Source organism: Theobroma cacao, chromosome 9, assembly GCF_053813885.1.
Source record: "Theobroma cacao isolate CCN51 chromosome 9, ASM5381388v1, whole genome shotgun sequence".
Taxonomy (NCBI): Eukaryota; Viridiplantae; Streptophyta; class Magnoliopsida; order Malvales; family Malvaceae; genus Theobroma; species Theobroma cacao.
In genome coordinates this window covers 14,454,997-14,479,113 of record NC_142647.1, presented here as the reverse complement: position 1 = coordinate 14,479,113, position 24,117 = coordinate 14,454,997, and the positions used below count along the sequence as shown (strand labels likewise).

General features: G+C 33.7%; 2 protein-coding genes and 1 long non-coding RNA gene across 3 annotated transcripts in view; all 3 read right to left on the bottom strand.

The window, feature by feature from the left end:
- LOC148760763 (uncharacterized) overlaps positions 1-24,117 on the bottom strand; it is a 68,814-nt gene that overhangs the window by 3,223 nt on the left and 41,474 nt on the right. The window lies entirely within an intron of this gene.
- On the bottom strand, positions 9,927-15,279 carry LOC148760765 (uncharacterized). The gene is made up of 3 exons (XM_088810296.1): positions 15,211-15,279; positions 14,100-14,476; positions 9,927-9,930 (listed from the first exon to the last, which is right to left on the bottom strand). Exons 2-3 carry the CDS (start codon positions 14,468-14,470, stop codon positions 9,927-9,929), a joined length of 375 nt encoding a protein of 124 aa, XP_088666422.1. The 5' UTR covers positions 14,471-14,476; positions 15,211-15,279.
- LOC148760764 (uncharacterized) lies at positions 16,998-22,349 on the bottom strand. Its single transcript, XM_088810295.1, has 3 exons — positions 22,281-22,349; positions 21,171-21,547; positions 16,998-17,001 (listed from the first exon to the last, which is right to left on the bottom strand). Exons 2-3 carry the CDS (start codon positions 21,539-21,541, stop codon positions 16,998-17,000), a joined length of 375 nt encoding a protein of 124 aa, XP_088666421.1. The 5' UTR covers positions 21,542-21,547; positions 22,281-22,349.

Genomic DNA, 24,117 nt, shown 5'->3' with positions numbered 1-24,117 from the left:
ACGAAAATAGCTCGGCTTCCTCCTCACTTTATTCTCACAATCCTTACTGAATCAAACTTTTATATTCCCCATATTCCATAATTTAACTTCATTGGGTTATATTTGTGCCCAACTATTATCTCATATTGTCATAACATCACTGAATAATCCCCTTCATGCTTAAATTACAATCATTAATGTAATCACATTATCCATTTCGAATGTCATTTATAACCTTATTGCTTCCTTCTATAACTTTCCTCAATAATTATATCACCAATTTATCTCTGTTACACTAAAAGATTCCCATATACCTTCAGTTACTTAAACAACCATTTTATAATACATTCTAGTCCTATACTTTAAAAGTCAAACTATTTTTCCTTCTTTGTACAGATTATTATTATCTCTTTTACACAACATCTACTTAGAGTTAAAGTAGTGTAAAATCCTACGAAAATATTACATGTCCTTGGGATCATCATCTTAATCTGATCTTATCGGAATATTCTACTCCGAGTCCTTCTGAAGATCCTCTTCTAGGTTTTCCTCCTCCTAAGATTTCCTTCTTTGTTTTTCAATCCAAGCTTGTTGTCTTATCCTAATTTCCTCGGCACTCACCGGTGCAGCATTCCTTCCACATCCAGGAGGAAAATGGCGTACAACGTTTACCCCCTTCCTAAGACGAATATCTCCCCTTGCAATTGTCTTCCTCGTATGTTCTCTATAGTACTCCTCGGATTGTTTCAAAAGAAAATCTATATCAGTTTTCAGAATATTGGAGCTACTCTCACTTTCAAAATTCTGGCTACTCTCAAAGCTTTCCTTATTATGAACCCATTCTGCTAAGTTTAGAGGAATTCTGTTATTAAGAATTCGGGATGGACCACCTTCCGAATCACCTATATCAGGGTGCCATTTGCTTCTAGCCGTAGAATCTAGAGATCCCTCGCTATCACTATGAGAGGTATTGAGACTACCACCTCTTCTAGACATGGTGTGTATGTCACCAGTGCACCTCAAAACCTATATGCAATCAAATAGTAATTGCATAATTATTTATGCATCTCAAAAGTATGTAGATTTCTATATGTAGATGCATACATTCTATTCAATCGAACCTAACTTAACTTAACTTAACTTATCTTAACTTAACTAGACTTGGGGCCACGCAATGTCAATGTAGATTCCTTAAAACAACTTTAAAACCAAAGGATTTAAAATCTAATTCTTTAAAATCAAAATATCTGATCTTTAAACCATGCTCTGATACCAATAAAATTGTCACGACCCGGAACTCCCCATCGGACCCGTGACAACCGTCGCGAGGCCTCGACAGACATTCTTCACCCCGAATGTCGATTGAAACCCCGCAAGGCTTAGCATCAACTTCCGCATCTCCCCAGTGAGCAACAGTTATTAAATTTCGCATTTCAAAAAAATCATAAGTCATTTTTAAATAAGAACAATAAAATATTATTTTCTTGCTCACAGGGGTATTTTCGTAATTTTTCGTCAAAAATCTCAAAACTTGCTAAAAATGTAGTAGGTAAGCAGAAAATATATATTTAATGATTTAAAAACAAATTAAGTATCTAAAACGTTCATTTGAAAGCAAATTGTTGACAACTAGCACTATTAAAAAATAATAAATAAAATATTTTATTTTCTTATAAAATAAATTTTTATAGAAATATTCGTAAATAATTTTTCGCACATGAAAGTAAAGTAAAAATTGTATGAATAGAAATACAGATAACCAAAATATAAGTTTTGATCTGCAATGACACGTGGGCTCCAATTGACCAAGAGGATGTAAGATTGTGAGCTCTTACTTTCTATAATGCAGTTCCGAGCTTAGTTCTCGTCCTACTCGACTATCTACAAACTGTCCTAAGCCTGAAAAATGTATAGGAAGAAGGGGTGAGATTTTATAATCCCAGTGAGTAAACAGATACCATCTAAAGTATCAAAAGCCGAGTAAATAGAGACAATTAAAATAAGTCATCATACTGTAATTTCATTACCTTTCAACTCATTTCAACCAAATAAAATCAATCCATAAAAATCGAGTAATCAACTTGGCTTATGAATTTCTTAAAACTTTGGCTCGTGCCAAAACTCATACTCAGTGATACCTTGCGCAGGGCATCCAACCGAGTCCGCCAAGGCTGTTAAAATTTCATATACACTTAAAATATATTTTTAGTTTGAGAAAAATACAGCCGTTCCTTGGCGTTGGCTGAGTTCCCCTTCACGTGGTGGTTTGGCGTGAAGTGAACCCTAAGCTTTACCCCAGGAGATACCCTACGCGCCTCTCCGTTCGAGGTAATAATATAATTGAGTTTACCGTGCCCCTCTAATAGGCTGGTCCACGGAACCCCCTCTGCAGTAAATAATTAATATATACTCCACCAATTTAATAAAATTCATTCTAGCATGACATGGCAATTTATCGCAATCTAGCCTCTCAAGGCTGAATACACAGTATAAATAATTTTAACACCAAAATCAGTTTAGCCATTCATGCTCATTTATTATCATAAGCCATTCAATTGAAAACCATAAATTTGAAACACAAACTAGCAGTCTCCAATTACTCTATTTTCAAAACCAATATTCGATTTTCCAGAAAATTTATAAAATCATTTTATAAAATTACAATTTCTCCTAAAACATAACAATTTACCATTTAAACCCATTTTTCATAAAATCACACAGTTGTATAAAACTACTCTAGATAATTAAGACGATAATAAGTTTACTCACAATGTCTAGAATGCAGACTTTCGAAGCACTCTGTCTGCTGGTCCTCGGATGCAATTTTCTTGCCTTTATTGGAGGACTCACCACCTTGACACAGTACAAAATCGAGAATTTCACTAAGTTGGTACTAAATCAAAATTAAACTAATTTAGACTACCAATGCATGATATGAAATGCAAAAATGCACTGGTAACTATCTAAACCCGGTATTGGCCTAATTCTTCTTATCACCCGATTAAATTCCTAACGGGTTCGTTTAAACTCCAATTTAATTCTTTTCAGTTTCTATACCTCAATTGCACCCAAATTAACTTAATGTCCCTCAGTGTGATGCAAATTATCAGTCCCAACAGCAAATTACGAAAATACCCCTAGTGGGTAAAAATTCGTATTTTTGCTCCGAAAATTCTCATTATTTTTCTAGGCTCATAATTCATTATTCCGTAACCAATTCTCCTAGAATAAAATCAAACTCATCCTCACTCACTACATGGTAAATTCAGCCATTAATGGTTGGGGGAGAAAATAAATTCTTTTCTTGTTGTTTTGTTTCTAAATATGCTAAACTAACTAAAAACACTAACATAAATTAAAATCAAATAAATCCAACAACTTTCTCTCTCCTAACCCATTTTTTCAGAATTGAATTCATCATGAAAACATGTAATTTAATCATGGAAAATAAAGAGAAATGCTTGGGAATAAGAAAACTCAAGCTTAATAGAAAAAATCTCACCTTTTTCACTTAATTTCCTTGAAAATTCACACTTTTTCTTTGATTTTCTCTCTCTAGGGTTTTGTTTTCTCCTTTCTCTCTCTTGTTCCTTGCTTGGCCGAATGTTGAAGAAGAAGAATGGGTGGGCTGATTTTTTTTTATGCCTTTTTATTGTTTAATGAAATAATATTATTTTATTCATATTTTAAATATTTTATTAATTCATTTTTTTTTCTAGCCATCCACTTGTCCTATTTTTTTCACCATGCATTCCCTTTGACTTATCCAAGTCTTAAGTGAAATTTCCAGATTTTTCCAAAGTTTTGGTGGAGCAAATTTTTCAAAATTACACTTTTGCCCCTGAACTTTTCAAAAATTACATTTTTACCCCAAAAATTGAAAATTTTCCATAATGCATAATTTTCACTCCTCATACTCATTTCACACTCCAAATAATTAAATTTGATCAAAATCCTTTCAAAAAATTAAATTTTCGATTTCGAATGGTAAAATTACCATTTTACCCTTTTACTCCAAAGTATACCGAAATTAAAATTTTTCACTTCTAAACCTCAAATCTTACTCCAATAAGTCAAATGGGGCCAAAAATCTTTTCTAAAAATTTCCATTTTGTCCCCAGGTGGCAAATGACCATTTTGCCCTTGGATAGCGAAAATTCCAGTTTGACTCCAAATTGATCCTCGAACTCCGAATCACCATATTAACCCATTCTGGGACTTTAAAATTCTTAATTTCATTGTAAATTCTCTATTTGATCTAGTTCGAGGCTTAAATCAACTTTATTGTATCTCTAGGTACAATACCGACTTTTGTAAATTTTTCAAGACTCTCTTAGCATGTAAACATGCTATCCACCACATGTATGTCATCACAAATATTTCTGTAGATTCGGGCTTGTCATCTTCTCCCCCACTTGGATCAACCATATGATCCTCCTTCTTGATTAACTTCGACATCCGGCTAAATATTAATATTTTAATATTATTTTATTAATAAAATATTATTTTATTCTAAAAATTTTATCTTGTCTCCTTGGTACCAAAAATACCTTATTATGCCTCACTTGACTTCCAAATCGCCTTTTATCTCACAAATTCTCCTCCGATAAAATTATTATTATTTTATTATTATTTTCTCACTTGCGAAACATTTTATCCTAAACTACTCCTTTCGTCTTTTATCACTTCTAAACATTTTAATTGACCTCAATTTGCATTCGATCAACTTTATTTATCACCATATCAAAGTATGGGGTATTTCAATCTCCCCAACTTAAATAGAATTCGTCCTCGAATTCGCGTCGATGTTGCGTTATCAATCTCCTTCTATGATCCTACTCCTTGTTCCTTCTATAAGGACATTCAATTTATTTCCCTCGTTCACCTTCAGTTCAATTAAATGCTTTATAATCCTATTGATGCCTCAAAGATTTATCTCAACTTGATCATTGCATCTCATGCAATACCACAATTCCTAAGAGTCATCCTTTTTGTCCTTAATCATCTTTCATGCCTCTATATTACCTTGTATCTTTCTTGCTTTACGATATTGATTTGTCACTTAAGACTCAAACCCATTTGAATCATGTATGCCTTAAGCATTTTCGAATTCCAATTTCCATAATATATTAGGAAAGTTTCATTATCTGACTTCATTTTCAAGGTCAACTTCTATCATCCTTTGTTCCACTCCTTCATATGAACATAACATCATTCTTCCTTAACTAATTTATAAATTGTACTTGAAATTGTAAAACTTAAAACTAGATTCTCCTCAAGTATTTTTCAATACTAATACTAATATCACTCTCAGCTTACAACTTCTTTTTATAATCACATAACTTAGTGCTTGCTTTAACGAGATCCACAGCAAAACTTCTCTTGAGTATTTCCTTGGGAATATCTATCTTAAACTTATGTCTCACAGCATGTGATCCCTTAACTTGTGATTTAGCCGTTAGGCTTCTCAGCAAGTTTTTAAAAATTTTACGTTTCATACTTGCTGTGTATGATTATAATCTCTTCTCAAAGATGTTTATGTATTCCTAAAACATTTACTCTTAAAGATATATAAATACATACTCATCCATTCAATCCCTAACTCATCTTCAAAGGTTTCCAGGGTGCCACACAATTAGCCTCTTGTCGTTACTAACCCTTGTCATTTTACTGTATCAAAACAGATATTACAAATTCTCATAATGATATTCTATATAAACTGATTTTTTTTATACCAGTCTCGTAATTCTTCCTTCACACTTTCATTACTTGGTATCTCATCTCACTATAGTCATCTCAAGAATCTTTCAATTTTTTTTTTTTAATTATATGCCCATATACAACGCAATAAAGAAGTTTTTCAATTCATTTGGGTAAACATTCTCCAGAATATTTAAGACTCCCAGATAACAAAACACAATGACCAACAACCAAAATTCAATTTGTAAGCTCATTATCGTGTCACTCCCATCTTACTCATGCATCATAAGCGTGAGGTATTTGGAGCAGTATAGCGTTGAACAGTCAATGCTGAAGTATTGTAGCTATTAGAAATTTTCTCATCAAAGCTATTTGTCTGCATTGAAAGTCACCACATCAATCATTCTCAACCAGTGGTTTCCCTTTTAGATATATATCATGAGTTCCATAAGTATAGGTACCTTCTATTTTCTTATCATACACATTAAGCCAGATTAATACTTCCATCTCATGTCATCTTTTGACTTTTATCAACATTCATAAAATTCCACCTCAAAACATCCTTTCCATACAGTGTAATAAATTCATGATAAATATACCACTCCACACATAAGTTGCTTACTATCTACAACTTTCCTCAAATTTATTGTCATCCCTATCCAATTATATTTTTTGTCTTATACTCCAATAATCTTCTTGACTTTCGGTATAATTAACTACGAAAATAGCTCGGCTTCCTCCTCACTTTATTCTCACAATCCTTACTGAATCAAACTTTTATATTCCCCATATTCCATAATTTAACTTCATTGGGTTATATTTGTGCCCAACTATTATCTCATATTGTCATAACATCACTGAATAATCCCCTTCATGCTTAAATTACAATCATTAATGTAATCACATTATCCATTTCGAATGTCATTTATAACCTTATTGCTTCATTCTATAACTTTCCTCAATAATTATATCACCAATTTATCTCTGTTACACTAAAAGATTCCCATATACCTTCAGTTACTTAAACAACCATTTTATAATACATTCTAGTCCTATACTTTAAAAGTCAAACTATTTTTCCTTCTTTGTACAGATTATTATTATCTCTTTTACACAACATCTACTTAGAGTTAAAGTAGTGTAAAATCCTACGAAAATATTACATGTCCTTGGGATCATCATCTTAATCTGATCTTATCGGAATATTCTACTCCGAGTCCTTCTGAAGATCCTCTTCTAGGTTTTCCTCCTCCTAAGATTTCCTTCTTTGTTTTTCAATCCAAGCTTGTTGTCTTATCCTAATTTTCTCGGCACTCACCGGTGCAGCATTCCTTCCACATCCAGGAGGAAAATGGCGTACAACGTTTACCCCCTTCCTAAGACGAATATCTCCCCTTGCAATTGTCTTCCTCGTATGTTCTCTATAGTACTCCTCGGATTGTTTCAAAAGAAAATCTATATCAGTTTTCAGAATATTGGAGCTACTCTCACTTTCAAAATTCTGGCTACTCTCAAAGCTTTCCTTATTATGAACCCATTCTGCTAAGTTTAGAGGAATTCTGTTATTAAGAATTCGGGATGGACCACCTTCCGAATCACCTATATCAGGGTGCCATTTGCTTCTAGCCGTAGAATCTAGAGATCCCTCGCTATCACTATGAGAGGTATTGAGACTACCACCTCTTCTAGACATGGTGTGTATGTCACCAGTGCACCTCAAAACCTATATGCAATCAAATAGTAATTGCATAATTATTTATGCATCTCAAAAGTATGTAGATTTCTATATGTAGATGCATACATTCTATTCAATCGAACCTAACTTAACTTAACTTAACTTATCTTAACTTAACTAGACTTGGGGCCACGCAATGTCAATGTAGATTCCTTAAAACAACTTTAAAACCAAAGGTGTCACGACCCGGAACTCCCATCGAGCCCGTGACAACCGCCGCGACGTCTCAATTTACATTCATTACCCGGAATGTCAACCGAGACCCCACAAGGCTTTAATATCAGCTTCTCATTTCCCCTGTGGGTAGCTGTTTCCAAATACCACATTTTAAAAGATTTTAAACTGTTTCCAACTTAAACAAATGAAATAATAATTTCCGTCTCACAGGGGTATTTTTGTCATTTATCCCAAAAATCTCAAAAAAACATCTAAAAATATAGTATGTAAGTGGAAAACACATATTTCTTAATCAAAAATAATTTTGGATGTCTAAAACATTCGTTTAAAATGGAATTATGACTGTTATAATAAAATAAAAATATTCAATAAAATATTCAATTTTCACATAAAACGATATTTTAAGAACACTGCATAAATAATTTTTATAGCGTAAAAGCAAAATAAATTCTTACATACCGTAATACAGATAACCAAAGTATAGAATTTAATTTACAGTGACACGTGGGCCCACGAATGATCAAAAGTATCAAAAGAAATGAACCTACAGTCTTTGGATGTGGCAAGTTCAACTGTAATCCTTGCCGATATCAGTTATCTACAATCTATTCTGAACCTGAAATGGGTGGAAATGAGGGTGGTGAGATTATAAAATCCCAGTGAGTAAACAAACATCACTCAAAATATCTAAAGTCGAGTAAAAGGAGACTATTAAAACATTTCATCAAACTGTAATTTATCATCTTTCAACTTATTTCAACCAAATGAAATCAATTTATTTAAAGCAAGTAATCAGCATGGCTTATGAATTTCTTAAAAAGCTTGGCTCATGCCAAAAATTATTATCATACTCAGTTATTTGGGATACCTTGGCCGAGGGCTATCCCAACTGAGTCCGCCAAGGCTATTAGAAAGTCATGTTTTTATTTTGAAAACATAGCCATTCCTTGACGTTGGCCGAGTTCCCCTTCACGAGGTGGTTTGGCGTGAAGTGAACTCTAAAAGTTATACCTCAGGAGTTACCCTACTCGCCTCTCCAACCGAGGTAAAAATATAACAGGATTCCGTGCCCCTCTAATAGGCTAGTCCACAGAATCCAGCCCACTGCAGCAGGTCAAACCCACCATACAATAAAATTTTGACAGCATGACAGGGCTAATATATTACTACCCAGCTTGCAAGGGTAAAATAAAGCAATTCATACAATTCATAAAAAACATAGCCCAGCCAGTCATACCAATACAATAACATAAGCCATTAATTCAATTTTAAATTTACAACATATCAGTGGTCTCCAATTACTCTATTTGCAAAATCGTTATTTCATTTCAAGACAATTTATAAAATATTTTCATTTAAACTCATTTTGTTTACAAAACATAAAAATTTACCATTTGAACTCATTTTCATAAAATTCACCAAAACCGAATAAAAACATACTTTAGATAATTAAAATGATGGTAAGGTTACTCACCGTGTCTAGAGTGGGGATTTTTGAAATACTCAGACTACTAGTCCTCGGGTGCAATTCCTTTGCCTTTATCGGAGGACTCACCACCTTGACACAGTAAAAAATCGAGAAATTCACCACATTGGTAGTAAATTGAAATTAAACTAATTTAGACTACTAATGCTTGATATGGAATGCAAAAATGTCTAAATTTTTGCCTAAATGCGGTGTTAGCCTATTTCGGTCTTTTACCCGATAAATTGATATACGCGTCCGTTTAAACTCCAAATTAATTTTTTTCAGTTTCTATACCTCAATTGCACCCAAATTGACTTAATGTCCCTCAGTGTGGTGCAAATTATCAGTCCCGATAACAGATTACGAAAATACCCCTAGTGGGTAAAAATTTGTATTTTTGCTCCGAAAAATTCCATTATTTTTCTAGGCTCATAATTCATCATTATTCATCATAATTCCTCAAATAACCATCAAGATCAGCAGCCAATATTCCCCTAGAAAATTCAGCATAATGGGTTTCAATGGGAGAAAATTATATTTCTAGCTTATTTTTGCTATATTTCAATATAACTTAACTAAAATCACTTAATTCAATTAAAATCAACCAAAAATCAAGCTCAAAACTCATCCATGGAGGTTTGGCCAGCATGGGTGTCCATACCCACTTTCTAATTTTGCATGGAAATGAGAAAAAAATGCATGGGTAGTGAAAATCACAAGGAAAATCAATGAAATTTACCTTTTTAATGCTTGATTTCTTGATTTCTCTTGATTTTCTCCAAATTTTTCAGGTAGGATTCTTGTTTTTTTTTTTCCCCTTTTCTCCCCTGGTTTGGACAGCTGAAGAAGATGAGAATTCCGGAATTTTCACCTTTTTAAAGGCTAAAATAATATAATATTATTTTATTCATTTTTTTAATGTTTTATTAATTCCTTAAATTCTAGCCATCCATTTATTTCCAAATTTTCACCATACACTTGTCCCACATATCCATAGCTTAGGTAAAATTCTCAGACTTATCCAAAGTCTTGGTGGAGTAATTTTTGAAATTTACACTTTTACCCCCGTAAAAGTCAAAAATTACATTTTTGCCCCAAAAATTGAAAAATTGCCCATAGACATATTTTTCATCCCTTATACTCATACCATTCTCCAATTTGTCAAATTTGATCTAAATTCTCTCAAAATCTCAAATTTTGTCCGCGAGTGGCAAAATTACGATTTTGCCCCTACACTCTAGAAATCACTGGAATTAAACTTTTTCACTGCCAAACCCTCAAATTATACTCCAATACTCAAATCATACTCCAATAAGTCAAATGGGGCTAAAAAAATTCTTTTCTAAAAATTCCCATTGTGTCCTTGGGTGGCAAATGACCATTTTGCCCCTAGACAGTAAAAATTCTAGTTTGACTTCAAATTGATCCTCGAACTCCAAATCACCATATTAAACCATTCTGGGACTTTAATATTCTTAATTTCATTTTCAATTCTCTATTTGATCTAGTTCGAGACTTAAATTAACTTAATTGTACCATTTGGTACATTGTCGTCTTTTAACGATTTTTCTTTCAGGGCTTTCCAAGTATGCAAGCATATTGTCAATCATATGAATGACATGGAAAGTATTTTATAAGGTCGGGCTTGACAACACTACCCCCCTTAAAATAAAATTTTGACCTCAAAATTTCATGTACTGAACTCAGAGAAAAGGTAGGGGTATTATTTTCTCATCTAATGCTCGACTTCTTATGTCTTCCCCTTTATAGGGAATTTCGATTTGTTCACCTCATTTACCTCCAATTCAACTCAAGTACTTCGCTTATGTCTATTATTATCCTTTAAAATCAGATCAACAATAACCTTCACAATTATGATCTCTTATATCGAGACACCAAGCATGCTTTTATTACTATCATTAAGCTTGAACCATAACTCCATCTCAATCATACCAATTTCGATCGCATTTTATTCTTATTTAGGTATACCAATCACTATCTTATTACTTCATTCCATATCAAACTTCTCGACTTTCATTCATTCATCCTATCCTCATACACTATTGTGTAGTTTACAACATCATTAACACGCCATACTCATTCCTGTACATATCCTCAGCGTTCAGGAAAATTAATGGCTTTAATTATTTCTACATATTTCATGTTTACTTTGCATTTAGGAAATTTCAATCTTCTTAATCCTATTAATCCATCTCATATGGCTTAATCGTACTATAGATTATATTCCCTTAACTATTTTTCCAAAATTCCTTAGGTCACCATAAATCGTCTTCTGATAAGATTCTTAATCGTTACATTATCTATACAACTCATCAAATATATTGAGTTCAAATCTTGAACCACTAAAACCATTATTCATTTAGTTGGGTACATCACTACTCCACACATACATATACATATACATTCAAATGTCTATATTCCTCATTATGTATACGAGTCTCTATTTTCAAATGCCTTCAGACTAATTTCTCTTAATTCATTCCCATCCACAATCAAGATTCAATAGAATAAGCTTCATAATTCATACAAATTCTCATCATGCCTGTGTATAGTTCCTCATCATTTATATACTTATATTCTCTTCTTATCGTTTCCAATTATATGCTTAAGTTTCCTTGTACTGTATATCATTGCATCACAATGTCATCTCCATTGAATTATAATCTATTATGCGTGTATGTTTTATAATCCCATTGGTATCTCAAAAATTTATCTTGACTTGATCATTGCATCTTATGCAATACTACAATTCCTAAAAGTCATCCTTATTCCTCGATTATCCTTCATGTCTCCTATATATTGTATCCTTATTGCATTTCGATATTGATTTGTCACTTAAAACTCAGATTCATTTGAATCATGTATGCCTCACGCATTTTCGAATTCCAATTCCCATAATATATTAAGAAAGTTTCATTATCTGACTTCATTATCAAGGTTAACTTCTATCATCCTTTATTCCACTCTTTCATATGAATATAACATCATTCTTCCTTAACTAATTTACAAATTGTACTTGAAATTACAAGACTTGAAACTAAATTCTCCTCAAGTACTTTTTAATGTTAATACTTATACCACTCTCAGCTTATAGCTTCCTTTTTATAACTACATAACTTAGTGCTTGCTTTCACAAGATCCATGGCAGAACTTCTCTTGAGTATTTCCTTAGGGATATTTATTTTAAATTTATGTCTCATAACATATGATCATTTAACCCGTAACTTAGCCATTTGGCTCCTTAGCAAGTTTCAAAGTCACGCATCTTATGCCCATCATGTATAACTTATAATTCTTTCTCAAGGGCGTGTAAACATTCTTGAAACACTTAATCACTTATTTACTCTTTTATACACCAAGTATATCATTTCCATAAAGGCATGCCCAACTACTCATGCTTCAATTTATCTCCATGGGTTTCTAGCATGTCACCTAGTTTACTTGTGTTGTTACTAATCCTTTCCTTTCAACAAGGTCAAGACAAGATCAGTATATTCTCATAACAATATTCTATATAAACTCATTTGCTATATCATTATTGAAATCTTTATTTACATTTTCCTCACTTGCTATTGACATCTCTTATCAGTATCTCATACATTCATCTAACCTTTCGCTCGCTTCCTCTTTAGTCTTTAACAAGACTTAATCTCTTGTCTTCTTTATTTCTTAAGATTTGACTTCAATCATCATATTATTCATCTTAACACTCCACATGTTAATTTATTTTTATGTAGCCATCTCAAAAATTCTCTAACTTTTCTTTCTCTTACATGCCAATATATATAAGGCAATAATAAAAAAAAACTTTGCAATTTCACTCATCATCTTTATCTTAATACCTCCCAATGCACTTAAGACTCCAAACAACAAAGCTTAGCATGAAAACCAATGACCATTCTTCAACTCGTGTGTTTCATCTTCATGCCACTCTCAATTTGCTCTGCTTTCTAGCCATTAGGGGTTCTTAACGTGACAGCGTTTGATAGTCAGTACTGTGGCGTTGCAACGGTTTGAATTCACTTTATCTTAGCAACTCTTCCACCTTTAAAGCTACTACCTCAATTATTCACAATCGTGTGGCTTCCCTTCGAGTCTATACCACAATTAGCAAGACTAACTTTCTATCACAAGTGTGAAATCAAAACATTGATTTAACGTATTTTTTTTTTGCCACTAGCATTCATATATCTTTACCATAACATTTAATACGAGTTTGTTTAAGCAAAGATCTCCAAATTTATTCATAGCTACATGTATCTCAAATTGCTCATCACTTATCATCAGTCCATAAATCCCACTCGAAAATACCCTTTCCATATTGTATAGTGATTTCACCATATAGCATCACTGCACGATGTTCCTCCATTCTACTATCATGGATACTCCATAGAAATTAATTAAAAGATTTACGTACCCTAACTAATGCTAATTCCATTTAATCATATCTTAAATACTTCAAACTTGTAAATTACAACTCCAAATGTATGTCCATATATTGATAATCTTTATATATTTCATGATCATGAAAACTACAACTTACAAACTAGCTTTCTATCATACGTACTTTATTAGAGCACTAATTTCAACTTATTTAATCTACCCTTGGTGGTATGTCAAAATCATCCCTGTCTCGGTTGCAATCCAGAGGAATCTCTCCTCTGTATATCCGTATGAGCTGGTGGAGATGGAGCAGCTACCGTAGCCCGTCCTAACTGTGGACAATCTCTCCTAATGTGACCCAGTTGATCACCATGAAAACATCGTGCAGGCCCTCTGCACGGCCCAACATGATAATTCCCACAATTTCTGCATATACGTGAACTTCCTGAAACAGAGGAGTTTTTGCCCCTGTTTGGTGGCTGACTAGAAGATACACTTAGATTTCTCCTTTTTGCTAACTCAGCTCGCAAACTCTTATTTTCATTCGCAAGCTTCTCAGCTCTTAAAGCCATTCGCACCACCTCTTTAGCCATGGTTGCGTCCGACTCACCCATAAAAGAAACACAATTATGTTGCCTAGCCTCTTTAAGCTTCTTAGAATCAGAAACATCCAGCACTGGTGGTGGGACAGGAGGTGGGGATGGTGGTACTGAAGGAGCAGCCAGAGGAACTGTAGGAAGAGCTTGACCAGCTTGAGCCTGGCCAGCAATAGCAGTAAAGAAGGCTGCTAATGCCTGAACTGCCTCAAGAGGCATAGCAGGAATACTAGTAAGTGGTAGAGGAGGTGGAGGATGTGGAGGAGTCTTGGTTTGTTCAGCAGTAGGTGCTGCCCGAATGGTGGATGCAGTCAATTCCTCCTCTATTGCACCTAACTGACGACGTTGGAAACGACCTCTTCCCCTTCCAGCTGATCTAGTGAAAGGTGGTTGTTCGCGTCGAGGAGACATAATAATCTATAAGAGGGAACAAAGTGAGTTTAGGCAACCTCAAGCTCTATATGCTTATGCATGTATTTTATTCAACCTAACCTAACTTAACTCGGGGCCACACTGACACTGTAAATTTTTAAAACAGCTTTAAAATAACTTTAAACCCAAAACTCTAATCTTTCAAACCAACAGCTCTGATACCAACTTAATTGTCACGACCCGGAACTCCCATCGAGCCCGTGACAACCGCCGCGACGTCTCAATTTACATTCATTACCCGGAATGTCAACCGAGACCCCACAAGGCTTTAATATCAGCTTCTCATTTCCCCTGTGGGTAGCTGTTTCCAAATACCACATTTTAAAAGATTTTAAACTGTTTCCAACTTAAACAAATGAAATAATAATTTCCGTCTCACAGGGGTATTTTTGTCATTTATCCCAAAAATCTCAAAAAAACATCTAAAAATATAGTATGTAAGTGGAAAACACATATTTCTTAATCAAAAATAATTTTGGATGTCTAAAACATTCGTTTAAAATGGAATTATGACTGTTATAATAAAATAAAAATATTCAATAAAATATTCAATTTTCACATAAAACGATATTTTAAGAACACTGCATAAATAATTTTTATAGCGTAAAAGCAAAATAAATTCTTACATACCGTAATACAGATAACCAAAGTATAGAATTTAATTTACAGTGACACGTGGGCCCACGAATGATCAAAAGTATCAAAAGAAATGAACCTACAGTCTTTGGATGTGGCAAGTTCAACTGTAATCCTTGCCGATATCAGTTATCTACAATCTATTCTGAACCTGAAATGGGTGGAAATGAGGGTGGTGAGATTATAAAATCCCAGTGAGTAAACAAACATCACTCAAAATATCTAAAGTCGAGTAAAAGGAGACTATTAAAACATTTCATCAAACTGTAATTTATCATCTTTCAACTTATTTCAACCAAATGAAATCAATTTATTTAAAGCAAGTAATCAGCATGGCTTATGAATTTCTTAAAAAGCTTGGCTCATGCCAAAAATTATTATCATACTCAGTTATTTGGGATACCTTGGCCGAGGGCTATCCCAACTGAGTCCGCCAAGGCTATTAGAAAGTCATGTTTTTATTTTGAAAACATAGCCATTCCTTGACGTTGGCCGAGTTCCCCTTCACGAGGTGGTTTGGCGTGAAGTGAACTCTAAAAGTTATACCTCAGGAGTTACCCTACTCGCCTCTCCAACCGAGGTAAAAATATAACAGGATTCCGTGCCCCTCTAATAGGCTAGTCCACAGAATCCAGCCCACTGCAGCAGGTCAAACCCACCATACAATAAAATTTTGACAGCATGACAGGGCTAATATATTACTACCCAGCTTGCAAGGGTAAAATAAAGCAATTCATACAATTCATAAAAAACATAGCCCAGCCAGTCATACCAATACAATAACATAAGCCATTAATTCAATTTTAAATTTACAACATATCAGTGGTCTCCAATTACTCTATTTGCAAAATCGTTATTTCATTTCAAGACAATTTATAAAATATTTTCATTTAAACTCATTTTGTTTACAAAACATAAAAATTTACCATTTGAACTCATTTTCATAAAATTCACCAAAACCGAATAAAAACATACTTTAGATAATTAAAATGATGGTAAGGTTACTCACCGTGTCTAGAGTGGGGATTTTTGAAATACTCAGACTACTAGTCCTCGGGTGCAATTCCTTTGCCTTTATCGGAGGACTCACCACCTTGACACAGTAAAAAATCGAGAAATTCACCACATTGGTAGTAAATTGAAATTAAACTAATTTAGACTACTAATGCTTGATATGGAATGCAAAAATGTCTAAATTTTTGCCTAAATGCGGTGTTAGCCTATTTCGGTCTTTTACCCGATAAATTGATATACGCGTCCGTTTAAACTCCAAATTAATTTTTTTCAGTTTCTATACCTCAATTGCACCCAAATTGACTTAATGTCCCTCAGTGTGGTGCAAATTATCAGTCCCGATAACAGATTACGAAAATACCCCTAGTGGGTAAAAATTTGTATTTTTGCTCCGAAAATTTCTATTATTTTTCTAGGCTCATAATTCATCATTATTCATCATAATTCCTCAAATAACCATCAAGATCAGCAGCCAATATTCCCCTAGAAAATTCAGCATAATGGGTTTCAATGGGAGAAAATTATATTTCTAGCTTATTTTTGCTATATTTCAATATAACTTAACTAAAATCACTTAATTCAATTAAAATCAACCAAAAATCAAGCTCAAAACTCATCCATGGAGGTTTGGCCAGCATGGGTGTCCATACCCACTTTCTAATTTTGCATGGAAATGAGAAAAAAATGCATGGGTAGTGAAAATCACAAGGAAAATCAATGAAATTTACCTTTTTAATGCTTGATTTCTTGATTTCTCTTGATTTTCTCCAAATTTTTCAGGTAGGATTCTTGTTTTTTTTTTTCCCCTTTTCTCCCCTGGTTTGGACAGCTGAAGAAGATGAGAATTCCGGAATTTTCACCTTTTTAAAGGCTAAAATAATATAATATTATTTTATTCATTTTTTTAATGTTTTATTAATTCCTTAAATTCTAGCCATCCATTTATTTCCAAATTTTCACCATACACTTGTCCCACATATCCATAGCTTAGGTAAAATTCTCAGACTTATCCAAAGTCTTGGTGGAGTAATTTTTGAAATTTACACTTTTACCCCCGTAAAAGTCAAAAATTACATTTTTGCCCCAAAAATTGAAAAATTGCCCATAGACATATTTTTCATCCCTTATACTCATACCATTCTCCAATTTGTCAAATTTGATCTAAATTCTCTCAAAATCTCAAATTTTGTCCGCGAGTGGCAAAATTACGATTTTGCCCCTACACTCTAGAAATCACTGGAATTAAACTTTTTCACTGCCAAACCCTCAAATTATACTCCAATACTCAAATCATACTCCAATAAGTCAAATGGGGCTAAAAAAATTCTTTTCTAAAAATTCCCATTGTGTCCTTGGGTGGCAAATGACCATTTTGCCCCTAGACAGTAAAAATTCTAGTTTGACTTCAAATTGATCCTCGAACTCCAAATCACCATATTAAACCATTCTGGGACTTTAATATTCTTAATTTCATTTTCAATTCTCTATTTGATCTAGTTCGAGACTTAAATTAACTTAATTGTACCATTTGGTACATTGTCGTCTTTTAACGATTTTTCTTTCAGGGCTTTCCAAGTATGCAAGCATATTGTCAATCATATGAATGACATGGAAAGTATTTTATAAGGTCGGGCTTGACAACACTACCCCCCTTAAAATAAAATTTTGACCTCAAAATTTCATGTACTGAACTCAGAGAAAAGGTAGGGGTATTATTTTCTCATCTAATGCTCGACTTCTTATGTCTTCCCCTTTATAGGGAATTTCGATTTGTTCACCTCATTTACCTCCAATTCAACTCAAGTACTTCGCTTATGTCTATTATTATCCTTTAAAATCAGATCAACAATAACCTTCACAATTATGATCTCTTATATCGAGACACCAAGCATGCTTTTATTACTATCATTAAGCTTGAACCATAACTCCATCTCAATCATACCAATTTCGATCGCATTTTATTCTTATTTAGGTATACCAATCACTATCTTATTACTTCATTCCATATCAAACTTCTCGACTTTCATTCATTCATCCTATCCTCATACACTATTGTGTAGTTTACAACATCATTAACACGCCATACTCATTCCTGTACATATCCTCAGCGTTCAGGAAAATTAATGGCTTTAATTATTTCTACATATTTCATGTTTACTTTGCATTTAGGAAATTTCAATCTTCTTAATCCTATTAATCCATCTCATATGGCTTAATCGTACTATAGATTATATTCCCTTAACTATTTTTCCAAAATTCCTTAGGTCACCATAAATCGTCTTCTGATAAGATTCTTAATCGTTACATTATCTATACAACTCATCAAATATATTGAGTTCAAATCTTGAACCACTAAAACCATTATTCATTTAGTTGGGTACATCACTACTCCACACATACATATACATATACATTCAAATGTCTATATTCCTCATTATGTATACGAGTCTCTATTTTCAAATGCCTTCAGACTAATTTCTCTTAATTCATTCCCATCCACAATCAAGATTCAATAGAATAAGCTTCATAATTCATACAAATTCTCATCATGCCTGTGTATAGTTCCTCATCATTTATATACTTATATTCTCTTCTTATCGTTTCCAATTATATGCTTAAGTTTCCTTGTACTGTATATCATTGCATCACAATGTCATCTCCATTGAATTATAATCTATTATGCGTGTATGTTTTATAATCCCATTGGTATCTCAAAAATTTATCTTGACTTGATCATTGCATCTTATGCAATACTACAATTCCTAAAAGTCATCCTTATTCCTCGATTATCCTTCATGTCTCCTATATATTGTATCCTTATTGCATTTCGATATTGATTTGTCACTTAAAACTCAGATTCATTTGAATCATGTATGCCTCACGCATTTTCGAATTCCAATTCCCATAATATATTAAGAAAGTTTCATTATCTGACTTCATTATCAAGGTTAACTTCTATCATCCTTTATTCCACTCTTTCATATGAATATAACATCATTCTTCCTTAACTAATTTACAAATTGTACTTGAAATTACAAGACTTGAAACTAAATTCTCCTCAAGTACTTTTTAATGTTAATACTTATACCACTCTCAGCTTATAGCTTCCTTTTTATAACTACATAACTTAGTGCTTGCTTTCACAAGATCCATGGCAGAACTTCTCTTGAGTATTTCCTTAGGGATATTTATTTTAAATTTATGTCTCATAACATATGATCATTTAACCCGTAACTTAGCCATTTGGCTCCTTAGCAAGTTTCAAAGTCACGCATCTTATGCCCATCATGTATAACTTATAATTCTTTCTCAAGGGCGTGTAAACATTCTTGAAACACTTAATCACTTATTTACTCTTTTATACACCAAGTATATCATTTCCATAAAGGCATGCCCAACTACTCATGCTTCAATTTATCTCCATGGGTTTCTAGCATGTCACCTAGTTTACTTGTGTTGTTACTAATCCTTTCCTTTCAACAAGGTCAAGACAAGATCAGTATATTCTCATAACAATATTCTATATAAACTCATTTGCTATATCATTATTGAAATCTTTATTTACATTTTCCTCACTTGCTATTGACATCTCTTATCAGTATCTCATACATTCATCTAACCTTTCGCTCGCTTCCTCTTTAGTCTTTAACAAGACTTAATCTCTTGTCTTCTTTATTTCTTAAGATTTGACTTCAATCATCATATTATTCATCTTAACACTCCACATGTTAATTTATTTTTATGTAGCCATCTCAAAAATTCTCTAACTTTTCTTTCTCTTACATGCCAATATATATAAGGCAATAATAAAAAAAAACTTTGCAATTTCACTCATCATCTTTATCTTAATACCTCCCAATGCACTTAAGACTCCAAACAACAAAGCTTAGCATGAAAACCAATGACCATTCTTCAACTCGTGTGTTTCATCTTCATGCCACTCTCAATTTGCTCTGCTTTCTAGCCATTAGGGGTTCTTAACGTGACAGCGTTTGATAGTCAGTACTGTGGCGTTGCAACGGTTTGAATTCACTTTATCTTAGCAACTCTTCCACCTTTAAAGCTACTACCTCAATTATTCACAATCGTGTGGCTTCCCTTCGAGTCTATACCACAATTAGCAAGACTAACTTTCTATCACAAGTGTGAAATCAAAACATTGATTTAACGTATTTTTTTTTTGCCACTAGCATTCATATATCTTTACCATAACATTTAATACGAGTTTGTTTAAGCAAAGATCTCCAAATTTATTCATAGCTACATGTATCTCAAATTGCTCATCACTTATCATCAGTCCATAAATCCCACTCGAAAATACCCTTTCCATATTGTATAGTGATTTCACCATATAGCATCACTGCACGATGTTCCTCCATTCTACTATCATGGATACTCCATAGAAATTAATTAAAAGATTTACGTACCCTAACTAATGCTAATTCCATTTAATCATATCTTAAATACTTCAAACTTGTAAATTACAACTCCAAATGTATGTCCATATATTGATAATCTTTATATATTTCATGATCATGAAAACTACAACTTACAAACTAGCTTTCTATCATACGTACTTTATTAGAGCACTAATTTCAACTTATTTAATCTACCCTTGGTGGTATGTCAAAATCATCCCTGTCTCGGTTGCAATCCAGAGGAATCTCTCCTCTGTATATCCGTATGAGCTGGTGGAGATGGAGCAGCTACCGTAGCCCGTCCTAACTGTGGACAATCTCTCCTAATGTGACCCAGTTGATCACCATGAAAACATCGTGCAGGCCCTCTGCACGGCCCAACATGATAATTCCCACAATTTCTGCATATACGTGAACTTCCTGAAACAGAGGAGTTTTTGCCCCTGTTTGGTGGCTGACTAGAAGATACACTTAGATTTCTCCTTTTTGCTAACTCAGCTCGCAAACTCTTATTTTCATTCGCAAGCTTCTCAGCTCTTAAAGCCATTCGCACCACCTCTTTAGCCATGGTTGCGTCCGACTCACCCATAAAAGAAACACAATTATGTTGCCTAGCCTCTTTAAGCTTCTTAGAATCAGAAACATCCAGCACTGGTGGTGGGACAGGAGGTGGGGATGGTGGTACTGAAGGAGCAGCCAGAGGAACTGTAGGAAGAGCTTGACCAGCTTGAGCCTGGCCAGCAATAGCAGTAAAGAAGGCTGCTAATGCCTGAACTGCCTCAAGAGGCATAGCAGGAATACTAGTAAGTGGTAGAGGAGGTGGAGGATGTGGAGGAGTCTTGGTTTGTTCAGCAGTAGGTGCTGCCCGAATGGTGGATGCAGTCAATTCCTCCTCTATTGCACCTAACTGACGACGTTGGAAACGACCTCTTCCCCTTCCAGCTGATCTAGTGAAAGGTGGTTGTTCGCGTCGAGGAGACATAATAATCTATAAGAGGGAACAAAGTGAGTTTAGGCAACCTCAAGCTCTATATGCTTATGCATGTATTTTATTCAACCTAACCTAACTTAACTCGGGGCCACACTGACACTGTAAATTTTTAAAACAGCTTTAAAATAACTTTAAACCCAAAACTCTAATCTTTCAAACCAACAGCTCTGATACCAACTTAATTGTCACGACCCGGAACTCCCATCGAGCCCGTGACAACCGCCGCGACGTCTCAATTTACATTCATTACCCGGAATGTCAACCGAGACCCCACAAGGCTTTAATATCAGCTTCTCATTTCCCCTGTGGGTAGCTGTTTCCAAATACCACATTTTAAAAGATTTTAAACTGTTTCCAACTTAAACAAATGAAATAATAATTTCCGTCTCACAGGGGTATTTTTGTCATTTATCCCAAAAATCTCAAAAAAACATCTAAAAATATAGTATGTAAGTGGAAAACACATATTTCTTAATCAAAAATAATTTTGGATGTCTAAAACATTCGTTTAAAATGGAATTATGACTGTTATAATAAATAAAAATATTCAATAAAATATTCAATTTTCACATAAAACGATATTTTAAGAACACTGCATAAATAATTTTTATAGCGTAAAAGCAAAATAAATTCTTACATACCGTAATACAGATAACCAAAGTATAGAATTTAATTTACAGTGACACGTGGGCCCACGAATGATCAAAAGTATCAAAAGAAATGAACCTACAGTCTTTGGATGTGGCAAGTTCAACTGTAATCCTTGCCGATATCAGTTATCTACAATCTATTCTGAACCTGAAATGGGTGGAAATGAGGGTGGTGAGATTATAAAATCCCAGTGAGTAAACAAACATCACTCAAAATATCTAAAGTCGAGTAAAAGGAGACTATTAAAACATTTCATCAAACTGTAATTTATCATCTTTCAACTTATTTCAACCAAATGAAATCAATTTATTTAAAGCAAGTAATCAGCATGGCTTATGAATTTCTTAAAAAGCTTGGCTCATGCCAAAAATTATTATCATACTCAGTTATTTGGGATACCTTGGCCGAGGGCTATCCCAACTGAGTCCGCCAAGGCTATTAGAAAGTCATGTTTTTATTTTGAAAACATAGCCATTCCTTGACGTTGGCCGAGTTCCCCTTCACGAGGTGGTTTGGCGTGAAGTGAACTCTAAAAGTTATACCTCAGGAGTTACCCTACTCGCCTCTCCAACCGAGGTAAAAATATAACAGGATTCCGTGCCCCTCTAATAGGCTAGTCCACAGAATCCAGCCCACTGCAGCAGGTCAAACCCACCATACAATAAAATTTTGACAGCATGACAGGGCTAATATATTACTACCCAGCTTGCAAGGGTAAAATAAAGCAATTCATACAATTCATAAAAAACATAGCCCAGCCAGTCATACCAATACAATAACATAAGCCATTAATTCAATTTTAAATTTACAACATATCAGTGGTCTCCAATTACTCTATTTGCAAAATCGTTATTTCATTTCAAGACAATTTATAAAATATTTTCATTTAAACTCATTTTGTTTACAAAACATAAAAATTTACCATTTGAACTCATTTTCATAAAATTCACCAAAACCGAATAAAAACATACTTTAGATAATTAAAATGATGGTAAGGTTACTCACCGTGTCTAGAGTGGGGATTTTTGAAATACTCAGACTACTAGTCCTCGGGTGCAATTCCTTTGCCTTTATCGGAGGACTCACCACCTTGACACAGTAAAAAATCGAGAAATTCACCACATTGGTAGTAAATTGAAATTAAACTAATTTAGACTACTAATGCTTGATATGGAATGCAAAAATGTCTAAATTTTTGCCTAAATGCGGTGTTAGCCTATTTCGGTCTTTTACCCGATAAATTGATATACGCGTCCGTTTAAACTCCAAATTAATTTTTTTCAGTTTCTATACCTCAATTGCACCCAAATTGACTTAATGTCCCTCAGTGTGGTGCAAATTATCAGTCCCGATAACAGATTACGAAAATACCCCTAGTGGGTAAAAATTTGTATTTTTGCTCCGAAAATTTCCATTATTTTTCTAGGCTCATAATTCATCATTATTCATCATAATTCCTCAAATAACCATCAAGATCAGCAGCCAATATTCCCCTAGAAAATTCAGCATAATGGGTTTCAATGGGAGAAAATTATATTTCTAGCTTATTTTTGCTATATTTCAATATAACTTAACTAAAATCACTTAATTCAATTAAAATCAACCAAAAATCAAGCTCAAAACTCATCCATGGAGGTTTGGCCAGCATGGGTGTCCATACCCACTTTCTAATTTTGCATGGAAATGAGAAAAAAATGCATGGGTAGTGAAAATCACAAGGAAAATCAATGAAATTTACCTTTTTAATGCTTGATTTCTTGATTTCTCTTGATTTTCTCCAAATTTTTCAGGTAGGATTCTTGTTTTTTTTTTTCCCCTTTTCTCCCCTGGTTTGGACAGCTGAAGAAGATGAGAATTCCGGAATTTTCACCTTTTTAAAGGCTAAAATAATATAATATTATTTTATTCATTTTTTT